The following is a 15570-nucleotide window of genomic DNA, read 5'->3' on the forward strand; positions in this document are numbered from 1 at the left end:
TATTGCATTTGTTAGTGTTTCTGAGGACGACTTACTTAATTTGCGGCGATTTTCAGTCAGCGTGGTTTGGCGGAGCTTGCCTGCAGCATCCGGGGTTGTGCTAACTGCAGAGCTCGCAATATGTTTTGAGTTCAGGTGGTATTTCATGCTAGAACTACTTCGATGGTAGGCAAATTCCTTATTGCAGAGAACGCAAAGGACTTTGGTTTTATCAGTGGCTCCATTGGAAAGAGTTTTGAATTTAAATTTGCCCTTCAGAAAGCCAGGCAGATCTGTGTCGTTTGGCATCATGCTTGACTAACTCGCCACTACAGCTTATTGCAAGATGTGTAGTCGTTGGTACAGGTGTGGGGAGGGGCGGGGCGCGTTAAATGCGTTAAAAATATTAATGCGTTATTTTTCTCATAATTAATTAATCTAATTAACCTGAAATTAAAAAGAACCTGAAACACATCATTGCATAAGACTGCTAGTGGTAGAATATCAGTGGCATTTTCGGAGGCAAGTTTGAAAATATTTTTACCTTAGTGCCAGCCCTTTGAATGTTCCACATAATGGCAAACCATGTCTTCCCTACATCCTTTATGGACAGAAGCGGTCATATCTGACCATATCTTCCCAGACTAGAAGACTCATGCAATGGCATGTTTCAGGTTCTTTTAACTGTTCAGATATTTTGGGTAATTCACTTATACACTGAATTCTGTAGCTTTACTAAAAAACCTCACTACTATCATTACTAAAAAAAAGTGCTAAAAATCATACATGATACATAGATTACACGTGTACTATGATTCTGACAATATCTTCCACAAAATATTCACAGAGAAGGCATTTGAAGGGTATTTTTATTCCACAATAAAATCTTAATCAGAAAATAAAACCAACATAAAACAGATAGACAAAGGATGTTCTGCACCTTCAAATGTCATTTAAAATCCTCCACACAGAGAGGTGTATTCTGTCTCAGACTGGTCACCTGAATGAAAAAAGTTCAATATTAGTAAATGAAATTATTACAATGTAAATTATTAAATAACACAATCCTAGAAAATCTTACTTGTTTGGTAATAATCGTAAACTTTGATCACTGCTGGCTTGAGATTCTTGACAGGAAGCACCTGCTTAGTGTGTAGCTCATAGTTTATAGGGATATTCTTTTGTAGCTGTTGGAGACAAAGCAGACATCATATTGTAACCACACTAAATCATATATGTTTATGTGTGTAATAAATCATACATACATATTTCTTGGGCAGGACATACTGCACAGTTGTAATATAGGTAATGATAAGTATTGTATAAATGTTATCCTCTTACCTCTTTGATATACATGATAATATGGTCATCTTTAAAATCAACCCGTTCAACCAAAAGGCGTCCATTCAGCTACAAAAACAAAAAAAAAATTCCACTGTTACCCTTTCGTTACCCAGGCATGTCTGTTTATCTAGACATGTATATTAAAGAAATCTAAGCAACGTTCCTACTCCTTACTTCAGCAGGATCTGCTGTGAACCCTGATAAGAGTTTTATGTCCACTATGATCATGTTAGTGCTGTTTAGTGCTCCATTATATCTGAAAAAAACAAAAGTCTTTAACTTCAGCAGTATCCACATTAATAATGATAGCAAATGAAAACATCTATTGTAAGCCTTTAAAATAATGACTAAATAACGGTATTTGCTTACACCATGAAGGCATCAATTACCGACAGAGCCGACTTTGCGACAAAGATTTATCACACATTTATTCTTACCCAACAGTGAACTTCAGGGACAAAGTGTTTCCAAACGATTTTGTGCAGTTTCCCTCAGTCTTTGCTGTAATGCTCAGTGTACTGATTTCAGTAGGTGTGGGGACATTGTAGAAAAGTGATGTCTGCAAGCAGGGATTTAAAAATGTTAAACCATTAATCAGTCAATACACAGATAATAAATAATAACAAACAAAAGTTTTAATAAATTGAAGAGAACTTGGATAAAAATCATTTGTTGAGATAACTGAGAGGTCAGTGCTTATACTGTGTACATACACAGTGCATGCTGATTCATAGGACTGCAATTTTCTCTGAAACAGAATGTTTCTTTTAGACACAAGGTTTGTAAGATGCATGTAAGAGGAAGCATCAGATGCACTGACCTGCACTGACACACAGGTGGAGCCCTTCACGTCAATGCTGTATTTACCAGGAACATCCTGCAATGATCTTTCTTGGTACAGTAACTTGTTGTTCTGATTCACATCAAAGTTGTGACTGTGTCCATCTGCAGACTTTACAGTTACTGTGCTAGAGCCTTCTGAGCTGAACACTTTAGTGGAGTACAGAGCCAGAGCTTGGAGGGCCACAACTGTGTCCTGATTAAGAGTATGAGAATATACATATAAATATTTACTAAGGAAAAAATAATTAATATAATAATTATATAATAATAAAGGTCTGAAAATCGGTTACCTGGGTGGAGTAAAAGCCTCCATAGGGATTGTGCTGTTTTACCAGCCAGCTGACTATCCTATTAGCGTAACCCAAATCAGCAGCAGTGAGTTGACCTGAAGTGAGAACAGCTAGCAGCACATAGGAGCTGATTTCCACTGACAAAGAGCTGGAGTCCTCTGATGCTGAGTGAGACCAGTGAAGACGACCATCTAAAATTAAAGAGACTAAATTATTAGGATTATTAGGACGTGTACACATAATCATAGTAACATTTCTACAGCAGAAACAATGATTATTTCAGTTATTACATTTTAATATTACAAATTCTTGACAACTTAGTCCAATGAATACCAATGAAGATGACCATCTAAAATAAAATGATTTCAAATATCACCTACAAGGTTCTCTCTTGGGTTACAAGCACACATTTAGAAAACACGTTTTACTGCCGTATGTGTGGGCGGAGCTATCAATACAGGGGTGGGACCCATTTGGGTTAGGGGCGTGTTTGTTTTGGTGATTTCAAATGTCAACATCGGCTTTCAAACAACGGAGACCCCACCTTTAAGTGCTTAGAATGTGGCATAGTTTAATCCATATATTTTACTTCATACATAGTACAATAACATTTTTCTATTTCCAATAACTACATTCAGTAATCTTACTTGAAAAACATTTTGTTGCATTTATTACAAAAATTAGTGTTACAAATTCTTCTAATAATTCAGTACCTCCAGAAATTGCAACATTTTCCAACTTTTTTAGTAGCTGCTCCCGATTTTCTTTCTCTCCTGCCAGACTGAAAGTGTAGGCCAACAGTGCAGTGGTGTAGGTGTTTGTCAAGTTACTAATAGAAGATTTGAGGCACAACAGTCCTTTATTCACAACAGGATCCTATAATTAAAACATAATACATTATTGTGTTGAAGAAAATAATGATTTGGAAAGTTTATTTACAGGCAGGACTTAACAAAAAACAATGTGAATGTAGTAAAAACAGGAGATTTGAATAGCATCATGCTCTTACCTGGACTGTATTCCCCAATTCAAGCAATGATGCAGTGATGTAGGCAGTAATAGTCACATCATCATTTACACCACCCTACAATATGTTAGAATGATATGCATGATATAGGGATAAAAATAAAATTCAATAAATTTGTGTAGAAACCTGAGTAGTATACATACCTTCATTCTGTTATTGAACAGACTCCCCTGTCTAATAAAACATCCGTCTGTTCCCTGCATTTGTATGAGCCATTTCTTTGCACTGTTAATGATTTCTGGATCAATAAATATGTAACCTTGTGCTTTGCCAAACGTCCTCAAGACAAATGCGGTTAACCTGGTGGAGATGATTTTGTACATTTCAGAACAAAATAAATTCACAAGTTTCATCAACACAAATCATTAACACTGTTCACCTCATGCCTTGCTTTAAGAAATTCTTACCATGTGTTCTCCTCTCCACTTCCAAATGTGCTATAACCACCACTAAAATGTTTATAGTTTAGCTGCCTCTGGTATCCTGTGTAAAGACAAATGATTGATTCTGATTATTTCAGCAAGTATCTATTCAGGTTGGCTAGTGTTGACCTGTAAAGATTATAAAGAGAAATATAATGTCACTGACCACTCTTAAGAAAACCAGTAGCCTTCTCACGGATATCTGTGGTGAGCTGCTCAGTGTTCTCTAGATACTGAAGAATGTAGATATTTGGGGCGAGAAGAACCATGTTTTGTTCCCCACAGCCATATGGCATCCTTAGCAGTCCATTCAGATTTTTTAACGCACGGCCAAGTATGTCTCCTACAAAAGAACAGAATAATTTTCTTTATCCATTTAACATGACATACTGTATTGATGTTGGAACTGGTAAAAAATTACAATTTTTGAACAGATTAGATCACACACACATTTTATATGTTCTAAATGCATAGATGCTCCACTTCAGTAATTCCGATTTACATGAATTGAAAGCTGACTAGATAAAGAAAAGAGCATTTTAATGTGGCATTTGCATTTTTGCATTAAGTATACAGGACAGCAAACTAAATCCTAAGACACAGATTTTTAATGAAGGCACTTTTGAGTGTCTAAATACGTTTTTTGTTGAATTATTTCTAGCATACATAATTTAATAATATTTTCCTTGAAATTGTGCTTATTTTCATCCAGGGTTGGGGTTCGATTCCCGCCTTGGGTCACAGGGTGTATCCTGACTTGATGCCCGATGACACCTGAGATAGGCACAGGCTCCCCGTGACCCGAGAGTGAGAGTGAGAGTGTGCTTATTTTATGTTATTTTTAATTATTGCCAAATGATTTGACATTTTGTTTTTTAATCCATGGGCTATTCATACATTTGCAAGTGTTGCTTAATTATCCAAATACTTTTTTGGGGCATTGCAGTTTTATTGTATACAGTTTATTGTATTGTAGTCAAGACACAATAAAAAAAACATTTTGGACACCTCTATTCAAGACAAATTTGGTCATCACAAAGGAATGATCTAACAAACAAACAATTATTCACAGCACAAAATAAACAGAAATGACTTAGTATGTGTTCATGTATTTACGCAAATGTCTTCTGTCTTACCCAGTACTGAAACAGAAGCTCGCACTGATCCATCTATTACATTCCCAGAAAAAGAAAGTTCCAACTCTTCAGAGATACTGTTGCCTGTGAGAGAGATGAAAAGCTGCTCCATTATTACTGAACAGTAGAACATATTATGTGCATCAGTTTTAAACCAAGCAGACTTTATAAATAAAAAAATAATAAAAAATACATATTAAAAATAAATATATTTAAACAACCCTGTGGACATAATAACCAGCTCTGGCTCTTTGTCTTCTCAGTTCCTTCAGCCTAGTGGAAAAATAATATTAGATCATAGTAACAAAACAAAAAACAGGTTTACAAATTTAAGGTAATGCTTATTTTCAAAACACAGACCTGTACAATGAAGCTTCGTGTAACTGTGTCAATACGGCCTCTTTCCGGAACACTCACAATCTCATTATCACACACTGTCTGGGATTGTTCTGCCTCTGCACTCACTGTCACATTCAAGACACCTGTAGTGTGATGAAAGGTATTAAAAAGAGTGTAATTACTAAAAAAAACAAATCCATTGCATCAGACAACCCAATTTTGTATGTTCTTACTATTTTCATGACAAAGCACAGTTATGGTTAATGGTTAAGAGGTGTGAATAGACAAGCTGCTACAATATCCAATCAAATCAACATCTTATTGACCCTTGAGGGGAGATGTGTGTATACAATCATCAGTGCAGCACCATAGCCATCGCTGCTGACAACACACCCCAACGCTTCAGCACCAAGGTCAGTGTTGCTGGATTAGAGTGCAAGTTGGTGTGGCCTAACTCCTGCCAAAAAGCGGGGAGCCAGTCAGGAGCACCAAGGTGGCACTCACCCTCTGATCACCTGGAGGAAATGCGCTGTCTCCCCCCTCTTTTTTAATACAGACTCTTCCAGATGAAGGACACATCGCCTGCCTAGTGAGCCTGTGCCACTCTCCTGGGACCAAGCTCACCCTCGCCTCAACGCCGGCATTTTCACTCCCCAGGACCTCACCACCCTAACCTCACTGCACCACAAGCTGGGAGGACTTTTTCCCTGAGTGCTAAACTGTATCTCCCTTTCTCTCCCTCTTGCTCCCTCACCTCCACTTCTGCCAAGCAAAATAAACTGCTCAGTGTGTTCTTGCATCTGATTCCTGGTGCAGTACAATACTTTCATGCCTGTCTCTCTAGAGTGCCCTACAGTTAAAATAATGGGTATATTAAAAAAACGCCCCTGAGTGTGTCTCAATTTACACATACTAAAATTAATGTAAACCTGATTGACTGTCACGAATAATGTGACCTCCCGACAGAATACTTTGCCCAGAAATGGATGCAGCATGAAGGAGTGGAACAGCACTGCTCTGACTTTGGCAGTGCCTGACACCATATACTATCAGCAGTTATGCAGATCTGGGAGGGAACCCATTCACCATGTAGTACAGGGGCATCCTGGCAGCCTCCTCCAATCCTGATCTTCTTGCAGAGGCCAACAGAGCAGTTTTATATGTTCCTGAGAAACTGCAGAAACTGACTGGGCAGCCTCCTCTTGTAATGAGCTACCTGCAGAGGCCAACATTATAGGCCGTGTTTTAAGCCATGCTCCCTGCCGAGGCTGATGTAGTGGCCTTCCAGGCCTTGTAGCAATCCTGTTCCAGGCCATGTGGCAGTCCTTGCTCCTACACCAAGGCACATCCCAGGCACTGCTCCAGCTCTGGGCCACATCCTAGGTTGTGCTCCTGCTCGAAGGCCATGTCCAATGCCCTGCTCCAGCTGTTCAACCCTGGCAAGCTGGCCCTCAGCTCTCTGACTGCTTCCAAGCCATAAACCATGTATGAGAAACTATCCCTGCCTTCTTACCCTGTGTTTAAGGAGGACATTTTGCCCACCGGGGCAGGCTCATGGGGGTCGAGGGGTGCTGTCCCAAGTAGATGGCAGTGGTCAGAGACTCTAAAAGCTGCCACTCTCCTCATTGCCACCCCTATTTTACATCAATGTCATATAAAAATACCACAAAATCAAGTTATGGAAAAATTAACTATACCATTAACTATACCACCTGAGTTACACTGCAAAGAGGAAAATGCCATTTAGCAATGCGTCTATCCTAAGAATGGGTCTCAGCAGGCTGTATTGCATCATACATATTCAGTATACCCACCACACCCCACCAGAAAATGGGCATTCACTCAACCAAAATTAGTAATACATCTGTGTAAACAATTAACTAGGTTTTCACTGGCACAAACACAGAGCTCTATAAAAACTCTGAAAGAGTTTTATAACTAACCAAGCACAGAGGGAACTAGAATCCATTTGAAGGTCTTTCTTCCGTTTGCACACAGGCAGGATGAATAATCAGTAGATGGTTCCAGAGTGTAGTCTGAGGAAGGGACTGGAGTCACTTTTACCTGACAATGAGGCACAGGTGATTAATTTACTATGCAAATTAATTGACATAATACCTGTAATGATAAACTCTTGGTCTTACAGTACCATAATGCATTTGGAAAGATAATTGAAGACAGTGGCCTTCAGCTCAAAAACCTCTCCGCGTATAATGGAGTAGGGCAACGAGAGCTCCAGGAAGAAGGGCTGAAACACAGTGAGCTGAACAGGAGGAGCGAGACCCAGACCTATAGAGGACAAGCAGAAAGCGTCTGTCTCCCAGGTGGTGATGGTGTCAGGAACAGTGACAGGAAGCTGTACTGATCCAGAGTCCCTGTGGACAATGATGACAAACTTATAGTTAAGTTTATCTTTAAAGATATATATATATATATATATTAGAGATGAGCCGGATACTCGGCTGAAACGAGTATTATACGAGTAATACGAGTCAATATCTGTGCTCGGATTGAATGAAAATCATCATTGGGTAGTTGATTGTGTCAGCGTTCTGTGATAGGCTAGTCACAGCGCCCCTCCCCTACAGTGATAGGCTAGTCACAGCGCCCCTCCCCTACACACATACAGATGTATTGTGTTGCTGTGTCTCGCTCTGCTCACTCACAGTCACACACAGAACAGCTCTCTGTCTCTCCCTCAGTCACTCGGTTTCGCGGGTCTTTTCCGTTAACGTTTAGGGTTTCTTCAGCTTTTTACTTCGGGTTGTGACGTTAATAATACGTACTTACTAACCAGTAGAGTTCTGGTAAACGTGGGTTCGTTCAGACGTGGTGCTTGCTTGGTAGAATGCGACTCGCATTGTGTCTCTGCCTGTCGGAGATTTTTTCTTTTTTAAACCTTCAGCTGTCTCTAACCAGTAACCAGACACTGAGTGTCTGACACGTTTTTGCTGTATTTCATAAAAACATAAAGGTAGTAAGCTAGTGTTATAAATATTACAAATAAATTATTACCGGTTAAAGCCCCGCCCATTTCAAGACAAGCCTACTTCCAGGTTAGGCCCCACCCACTCCGAGTACGGATACGGATACAGATAATTCATATGGTTAACAGATACGGATACAGATACAGACAATGCTGTACTCGCTCATCCCTAACATATATATATATATATATATATATATATATATATATATATATATATATATATATATATGTACAAAAATCAACACTTTTATTTACAGAAGCACTGCAGAAACATGCCCATTGATGCAATAGAAATTATCATGTCATTTGTTGATTAAAAATAAATAAATAATTAAAATGCACTAAAAACCAATATTTACTAACCCCACTTCAGACAACTGCCATAGCCATGTTTCTGGGAAGAATTTGCGAACTGTCTTAATGTCTTGGCGACCTGCTTCACCAGCTTCCCCTGACATAAGCATAAACATAAATAAATATATATGGAACATCCAGTTTTGGGATTCTTCTTTGTGCTGAAGAGTTTCTAATGTGCTAGTATGTATATACCTTGTAAGACAATCAAGTACAGTAGACATGTACTATGCCTGTTTTTGGCACTTACTGTAGTTTTAATTACTCTTGTAAACCATATGTTGGACATCAACAAATGCAACTCTGTTAGATTGTATATAAAATGTGGGTTATTGGTTAGTCGTGGTCTCCTATACTGTGTTTGTTTTTTATTTTAATTTAAAAATTGGCAAACAAAACCTTCAGTAGTCAGCAGTCATTAGCAGGTGTATAATCTGCTAAAATGACAAAAGAACTACACTAGGTTATGCATGTAGCCCGGTTCCCTGAGAAGGGAACGAGACACTGTATCATAGCTGATGCTATAGGAAGACTTCTTTGTGGAAGTTGTGTCTAAATCTCCATGTGAAACCACACCAATATAACAGCACAGATATCATGTGATGCTTCCAGCAAGACCATATAAGGGTATCTTCGTCAGATTACTAGCTTCTACTTGTCTGAGGGAAGCACGAGTGGACACCTGGAGTGTGGCAAGCAATGCAGGGAACCCTACTCAGGGAACCCTTTTGAGGGAACTCGACACACAATTTCACACAGAACTTCAGACATAACTTCCTCAACGCATTCCCATAGCGTAAGCATGAAGCAGTGTCGAGTTCCCTTGAAAGTGAAAAATTGTACATTAGTTACAGATATATTATACTAGTAAAAGCACTACACATAATGTATATTACTAGAGTATGTGTTTTATTATAATAATGTAAAATGTAATGTATTTATTTCAATTTATCAGTGACAATTTGCACTATTTAATGAACAGTAATATGAAAAAAATGGGTGTGGATGTACCGCGAGGCTGCTGACGTTGCGTGTGATGATATTTTATTCCTTTGTACACCACACACTGAGGAGCTCTAATCTCCAAGTTTGTTGCCATCTTCAGCCCCACTCTCTGTCAGGTGATAATAACTCATAAATAGGGTAAAAATGTTAAACTAGATACTTTCATATAAAATAAAATTACATATTTTGTATTTAAATGTAGATGATACAATATCCTTTAGAAAACTTGGAATTGTTGTGTAAATTACACTAATGAATGGCACAAGAGTAAACATTATTTCCTAATAAGTTTATTTGACTCAAATTTTTAAGCTTAAAGGTGGAGTGTATGATGTTTGAGAAATGCTTCAGAAAACTGAGTGTAAGAAAACAACCGTATAGGCAATGAGCAGAAATGGGTGTGTCTTGTCAATATGCGGCGGATAGAGTGTTTAGTGCGCATGTCTGACATTAGCAGAAAGCGTTTGAAAGATTGACATGGCGGATAAAAACAAAAAGCTAAAAAAGGCTTACGATAACGCAAGAAGTAGGACCCGTGTTAATATAGGATCAGCTTTCCAGTGCTGGAGAGAACTGAAGGAGCGGGAAGGCCTGCGATAGGATGCCAAGGTTGCTTTTTTTCTTCTTGATAGATGAATACCGTTGGTTTTGCTTTGTTTCTCAGAACTAATATATGCCGTCTTTTGCACGATTATGCTTGTGTGTCATGGTTAATTAAAGGCATGATCGATACAGTTTTACAGCCATAAATATTAAATAAATAAGTAGCATAAATATAAGAAATCAAGTAATATAAAAATGTATATAAGCATAAAGATTTACAAATACAAACAATTTGAGGGTAATAAAAAAGATTAGATAAGACCATCAAATGTCCACAGATCATCCAGCAAAGTGTAATCAATCATTTACCTTTAATGTTTGGTAAGTTTGGTCAGTCCATGAATCCCGTCGAGGTCTAACATGCAAGCATTCACGATCTTCTTCTTCTAGCCCATAGGGATAATCTAATAACTGTGTCACTGGCAATAACTTAAATATCTGTGGGAGATATATGTTTAACTTGTGAGTATTTTAAGATTATACACAGTATAACTCAAAACACACTTTTTTGTGTGAGAGATTTGAAAGAACTTGCTTAATGTGTGAAATAAATATGTCAATAAAACACTTGATTATTAAGATAATAATCTTTATTATTATTATTATTATTATTATTATTATTATTATTATTATTAACAGATAGAATACTATTTAATATATAATATTATTTTTAATGTCTGGTATAAAAATCACACAATGTACTTCTCTAATAAAATGTCGCATGTTTTCAAACATTATACTGTATAAGTAATGTAGTTTAATTGGGTGTCTGATTAAAGAAATCTTATAATTGTTTGAAAAAGCTTCCTGTTTTTTCTGTTTTCTGCAGTACTCCAGTATTTGTACAGGGTGAAAATATAAAGATGAAGATAATAAGCGGAGATTCTATAAATCTTAAATTCACCTTTCTAGTGTTTAGACGATTTTCTGGCTCCATGATGAACACACTCCGATCTACAGCACTGAGACCACAAAATGAACCAGGATGAGCTGAAAGCTCGAGAGTGTTCTTCTCACCTGGAACTGCTTTAGTGGGAGAGAACTGTAGCGAAACCTGGAGTCCATGATAAAAATAAATTTAAACAGGTTTAACAATTTCTGGCTAACAACCAACTGATTGAATGATTGAATGCAAAATGTTCACAATGAAGGTGCTAGCATTACCTTATTTCTGAAACACTTTTCCACATCAAAGTTCCTACTAGCTGCAATGACGTTCTCACTGGGCAGGACAGAGTACGCCACAACCTGCACTAAAGGAGCCAGCTCAGCAAGAACAGATAGTTTAAATGAGATTTTTCCTTTTCTGGTATCTGTAGATGCTTCTACTTCAACTGTCTCATTCCCATAATGGACTATGGCTCCTTTAGACAAGACCTGAACCAGAGGCACAAAATATATTATAATAAATGTGCAGTGAAATATATTAAGATCTGAAGGAATGAAGTTGATACAGGTGACTCTCATTTCCTGTCTCAAATAACATACAGTTACTGCATGTACTTACCATGTATATAATATCAATACTGTAACTTTCAGTAGTTTCCCCGACAATATAGTAGTTAATTGTTATGGGAATTTCAGCACCACATTTAAATGGTTCTTCTGAGCTCTCTATTGACAGATCACTGTACACTGGACTGTAAGGTGTAGCAGGTTGGAGCAGCTGTATACGTTTGTCCGCAAATGAAAAGAATGGTTTTTTGTATATGTATTTATGCTCTGTATAGACACTTGCCTGGATAACAACGAAAAAGAAACAGAATCTTTGATTTTAAGATTTAAATGTAATATTTTTATTATATTTGATCATACTTTTTTATGATGATCATTTTGTGAGTGCTTAGGTCAGCGTATCATACCCTCAACAGTATCTCTGTTTCAGGATGTTCAGGCGATGCAAATGAGAAGTTTGCTAATCCATTACTATCTGTAATGAGATTGAGCATTATCTTCATAGAAAACCAGTGACCTTCTAAAAGATACACCTTCTTGTTAGGAATTGGTGTTCCACTGTAGGTAGTAACTTTAATCTGTTTACCAGGAAAAGTCAAAATGCTGTAAATTTGTCAAGGCTGGCAAAAACCTCACAAATATAATAGAAAAATTAGTGGACCAAAGTAAATTTAAAATCAAGAAAATCTTACTTTTCCTTCTATAAGTTTCTCCCGTTCAAAGGTTTTTGGTAAATCCACAAGTTCCACTTTACCAATTAGGTGTGTGAGTGATATGATTTCAGATTTTACCATGGAAAATTCTAAACAAAAATAACATTGTTTATAACAGAGTATTATATGTATTATAACTTAGCTTTAAGTTAAAAAAGAACAATTAGTGTTTTATGTCTCCCTTATCTCTGTTCTGAAGAGATCTGTTAATGACTCACCTGTTCCTTCCTCTGTCAGTGTAACAGTAACATTAAGATTGTTTTCAAGATTATCTTCAAATTCAGAATTCATAAAAGTTGACACATTCAGTAAATGAAAGGCACAACCATTCTGACTCATCTATTTGGAAAACACAAAAACAAATACCAGGTGAGAACTTTATCAGTGTAGAGATAAAAACATAATGCTCTTTAATTTAGTGTTACTTACGCACCTTTACTGTATCAACCAGGCATTGTGAAAACTTTGGAGCTTTCTGATGGTAATTATAATTCGGCATAAATTTACGACACACTTGCACAAGTGCTTCACCAGGTACTGGCTGTCCATAAGTGTACCTTAAAAATACATAAGCATTGACATTGACATCCTGAATATTCACTGGATGTGAATGCTATATTGTTCTTGTACAGTACTTTGTTTTAATATGCAAAATATGTTAAATGTAAAGACATGAAAAACATTTTCCATCTTTTTATAAATGTATTGGCTTTACTCACTTTCCACAAATCTCCAGCTTCAGTTCTTCCTCTACAACACTGTGCTCTTTTGGTGTTTTCACTGTAATCTCAAACTTGGGTAAAACTAAAAGTTAATGTATATTTTTATTTGTTTAAATATGTTAGCTAGTTAGTATATTTATTTTTAATTTTAAATTTTAAATTTTTAATTTTTTTATTTATATTTGTTTAAATTATGTTAGCTAGTTAGTACAGTAAACAAAATATATGATATTGATGTAACTTACCATATTTGTCCACCCTAAAGTTGTGTGAAATCAACCTTCTTCCAATTTTGGCAGACAAGTAATAATACCCCTTTAGAGCCTCAGCATTAAGCTCATGAGAAAGCTGCAGTATCAGACCTGTTGAGGACACATTCATCCACTGACCAATCCTGTTAGTTTTACTATCCTGTATATTTAGGAGAGAAAATAAAGAGTCACCTACCGATGTGTACAAATATTAAAAGTCAACAACAGTTTCAAACATACAGTACGGATAGTTTCATTTACTTACCTCCAGAATTACTGAGCTGTACTGTAAAGGAGAATATGACATTACACAGTTCAGATTAAGAACCTGCTAAGACTATTTCTAATATCATCATGTACATTAACATTAAAATGCATTGTATAGTATAGTATTGTTAAATAATTTAAAGATATTTTCTCCTACCGTTTGTTCAACGGGAATAAAATTAGAATCCATAGTGACAATTCTGAAATTCACTGTTGAAAAACAATGTTAGAGAAATGAAATGTTTTGAGCTGCAGCATCAGCAACAAATAAACCTATATCTATAAACCAATATTAAACAGTTCTAGTGACATTAAGTATTACAGATATTAATTACCTGTTTGTCCTGGTTTGTAGATGGGTTTATCAGTCTGAATAAATACCAATGTGTTGTAAGATTTAAACATCACTTTCCTTTTCTCTGTCATCTTAAAACTTTCTCCTTTGACTTCTACTTTAATCTCCTGCACCGATTGGCCTTCAACATTTGGAGCCTGTGAAGATGTGTTCCATGTGGAATCACAAGAAGCATTAATATGAATAAAAATAATAATAATAATAGTAATTTAAAAATCATCTGGATTTCTTACCAGAAAATGAGAGCAGTGATGAAATTCCTTTTCCACTGTCTTGTGAAAAAGAGTCCTGTCCTGTTTGTTGTGAACCAGATAAATGTTCATTTGCAGAGTCTCATTAGGCTTCATAAGACTCACACAGAATTTGGCATCAGAGCCAGCCTCTATTACTGATGGAAATGTCACCATGAAATATCTAAAGACAAAAATTATATTCTAAGAAAAGCAATAAAGAATTTATAAAAAATAAATTACTAGAAAGTAACTAGATCACAGGAACATTATTTAATAAAATGCAAATAAGAATAGTTTCTCAGTAAAACAAAAGCACACTTATTTGACCACGTAGCCTAATGTGAAACTAAGTCATACATTGAGGATATAAATATCCTTGCAATTCTTTACAATTTCTAGTCTGTAGGTTTTACACTTTTACTTGTATCATTCTCTGCCATCTTTCTCTTCTTTAATCTGGCTAAAGACATATTAATGTATCATGTTTACTTGCTTTATTAAATCAAATAATGTTAACAAGTGAGTTGCATACCATTCTGTGCAAAGGTTTCAGAAAAAACGTGTCCAAATCTTTTGCACATTACTGTATATTTGAAACTTATTGCACTATGTACAAAATGTAAACTTTCCCAGATACACAAATAGGGAGAGGTCTGTGTACACATGCGGAGCTGAGTGGCATGTAATGAATCATACCTTAAAGTTCAATCTACTACACCCATTAATGTAATCTATTACACCCATTAAATTCTAAATCTTTTTCTATTTATAATATTAGATTTGACTGGAAAATCATGTACCTTGAATAATTGGACCCTTTTCTGAATTTAGCACTATGCACATACATTCACATTGTCATTTCTAGGGGCAATTTATTCATCTAATCTACAGAAGGGTGTTGATGACATGAATGGGCAAAAGGCTCGTTGAGAGTCTGCAGCACTGCTCGGGTGTTCAGTGAAACAGAAAAAAAGTGTGTTATATGGTAGATTAATAATCTCAGCTGAGCAGTATGTTTATTTTCTTCTGGTATTTAAGTGAAGTGAGAAAAAGTAATTATCTATAAAACCAGGCAGTATGAATAAGACAGGAACAATGCTCAAAATAAGGAGAAACTGGCTGACAGAAAAACACTAATGCTGACATAAAAATGTTCTGTTTGTGGCCAAACTCTTTCCAATTATATGCTATAACACAAAGATTATTGAATTATCTTCATCTCAGAAATGTAAAAGAAGACATC

The 15570-nt window shown here is 36.4% G+C and overlaps 1 protein-coding gene across 2 annotated transcripts in view; it reads right to left on the minus strand.

Annotated features, from left to right (window-relative positions):
• Positions 1–830: 830 nt before the first annotated feature.
• Positions 831–15570, minus strand: part of LOC132857824 (alpha-2-macroglobulin-P-like) — a 34782-nt gene continuing 20042 nt past the window's right edge. Inside the window, exons 2-34 of one of the 2 annotated variants that reach the window (XM_060887901.1) lie at positions 14328–14508; positions 14075–14231; positions 13897–13949; positions 13738–13758; positions 13467–13632; positions 13219–13303; positions 12933–13056; positions 12718–12838; positions 12479–12588; positions 12194–12364; positions 11839–12069; positions 11496–11708; positions 11236–11385; positions 10641–10769; positions 9735–9837; positions 8733–8820; positions 7530–7755; positions 7324–7444; positions 5402–5523; positions 5263–5314; positions 5042–5125; positions 4072–4248; positions 3891–3966; positions 3627–3783; positions 3466–3540; positions 3170–3332; positions 2457–2647; positions 2144–2359; positions 1761–1882; positions 1498–1579; positions 1321–1389; positions 1061–1166; positions 831–979 (exon numbers count right to left, since the gene is read on the minus strand). In XM_060887901.1, coding sequence (XP_060743884.1) covers positions 933–979; positions 1061–1166; positions 1321–1389; positions 1498–1579; positions 1761–1882; positions 2144–2359; positions 2457–2647; positions 3170–3332; positions 3466–3540; positions 3627–3783; positions 3891–3966; positions 4072–4248; positions 5042–5125; positions 5263–5314; positions 5402–5523; positions 7324–7444; positions 7530–7755; positions 8733–8820; positions 9735–9837; positions 10641–10769; positions 11236–11385; positions 11496–11708; positions 11839–12069; positions 12194–12364; positions 12479–12588; positions 12718–12838; positions 12933–13056; positions 13219–13303; positions 13467–13632; positions 13738–13758; positions 13897–13949; positions 14075–14231; positions 14328–14508 — 4189 coding nt within the window. In that variant the 3' untranslated portion in view covers positions 831–932. The remainder of the gene's footprint in view (positions 980–1060; positions 1167–1320; positions 1390–1497; positions 1580–1760; positions 1883–2143; positions 2360–2456; positions 2648–3169; positions 3333–3465; positions 3541–3626; positions 3784–3890; positions 3967–4071; positions 4249–5041; positions 5126–5262; positions 5315–5401; positions 5524–7323; positions 7445–7529; positions 7756–8732; positions 8821–9734; positions 9838–10640; positions 10770–11235; positions 11386–11495; positions 11709–11838; positions 12070–12193; positions 12365–12478; positions 12589–12717; positions 12839–12932; positions 13057–13218; positions 13304–13466; positions 13633–13737; positions 13759–13896; positions 13950–14074; positions 14232–14327; positions 14509–15570) is intronic. The other variant, XM_060887899.1, reaches the window with a different exon arrangement.

Source organism: Tachysurus vachellii, chromosome 15, assembly GCF_030014155.1.
Source record: "Tachysurus vachellii isolate PV-2020 chromosome 15, HZAU_Pvac_v1, whole genome shotgun sequence".
NCBI classification, from domain to species: Eukaryota; Metazoa; Chordata; class Actinopteri; order Siluriformes; family Bagridae; genus Tachysurus; species Tachysurus vachellii.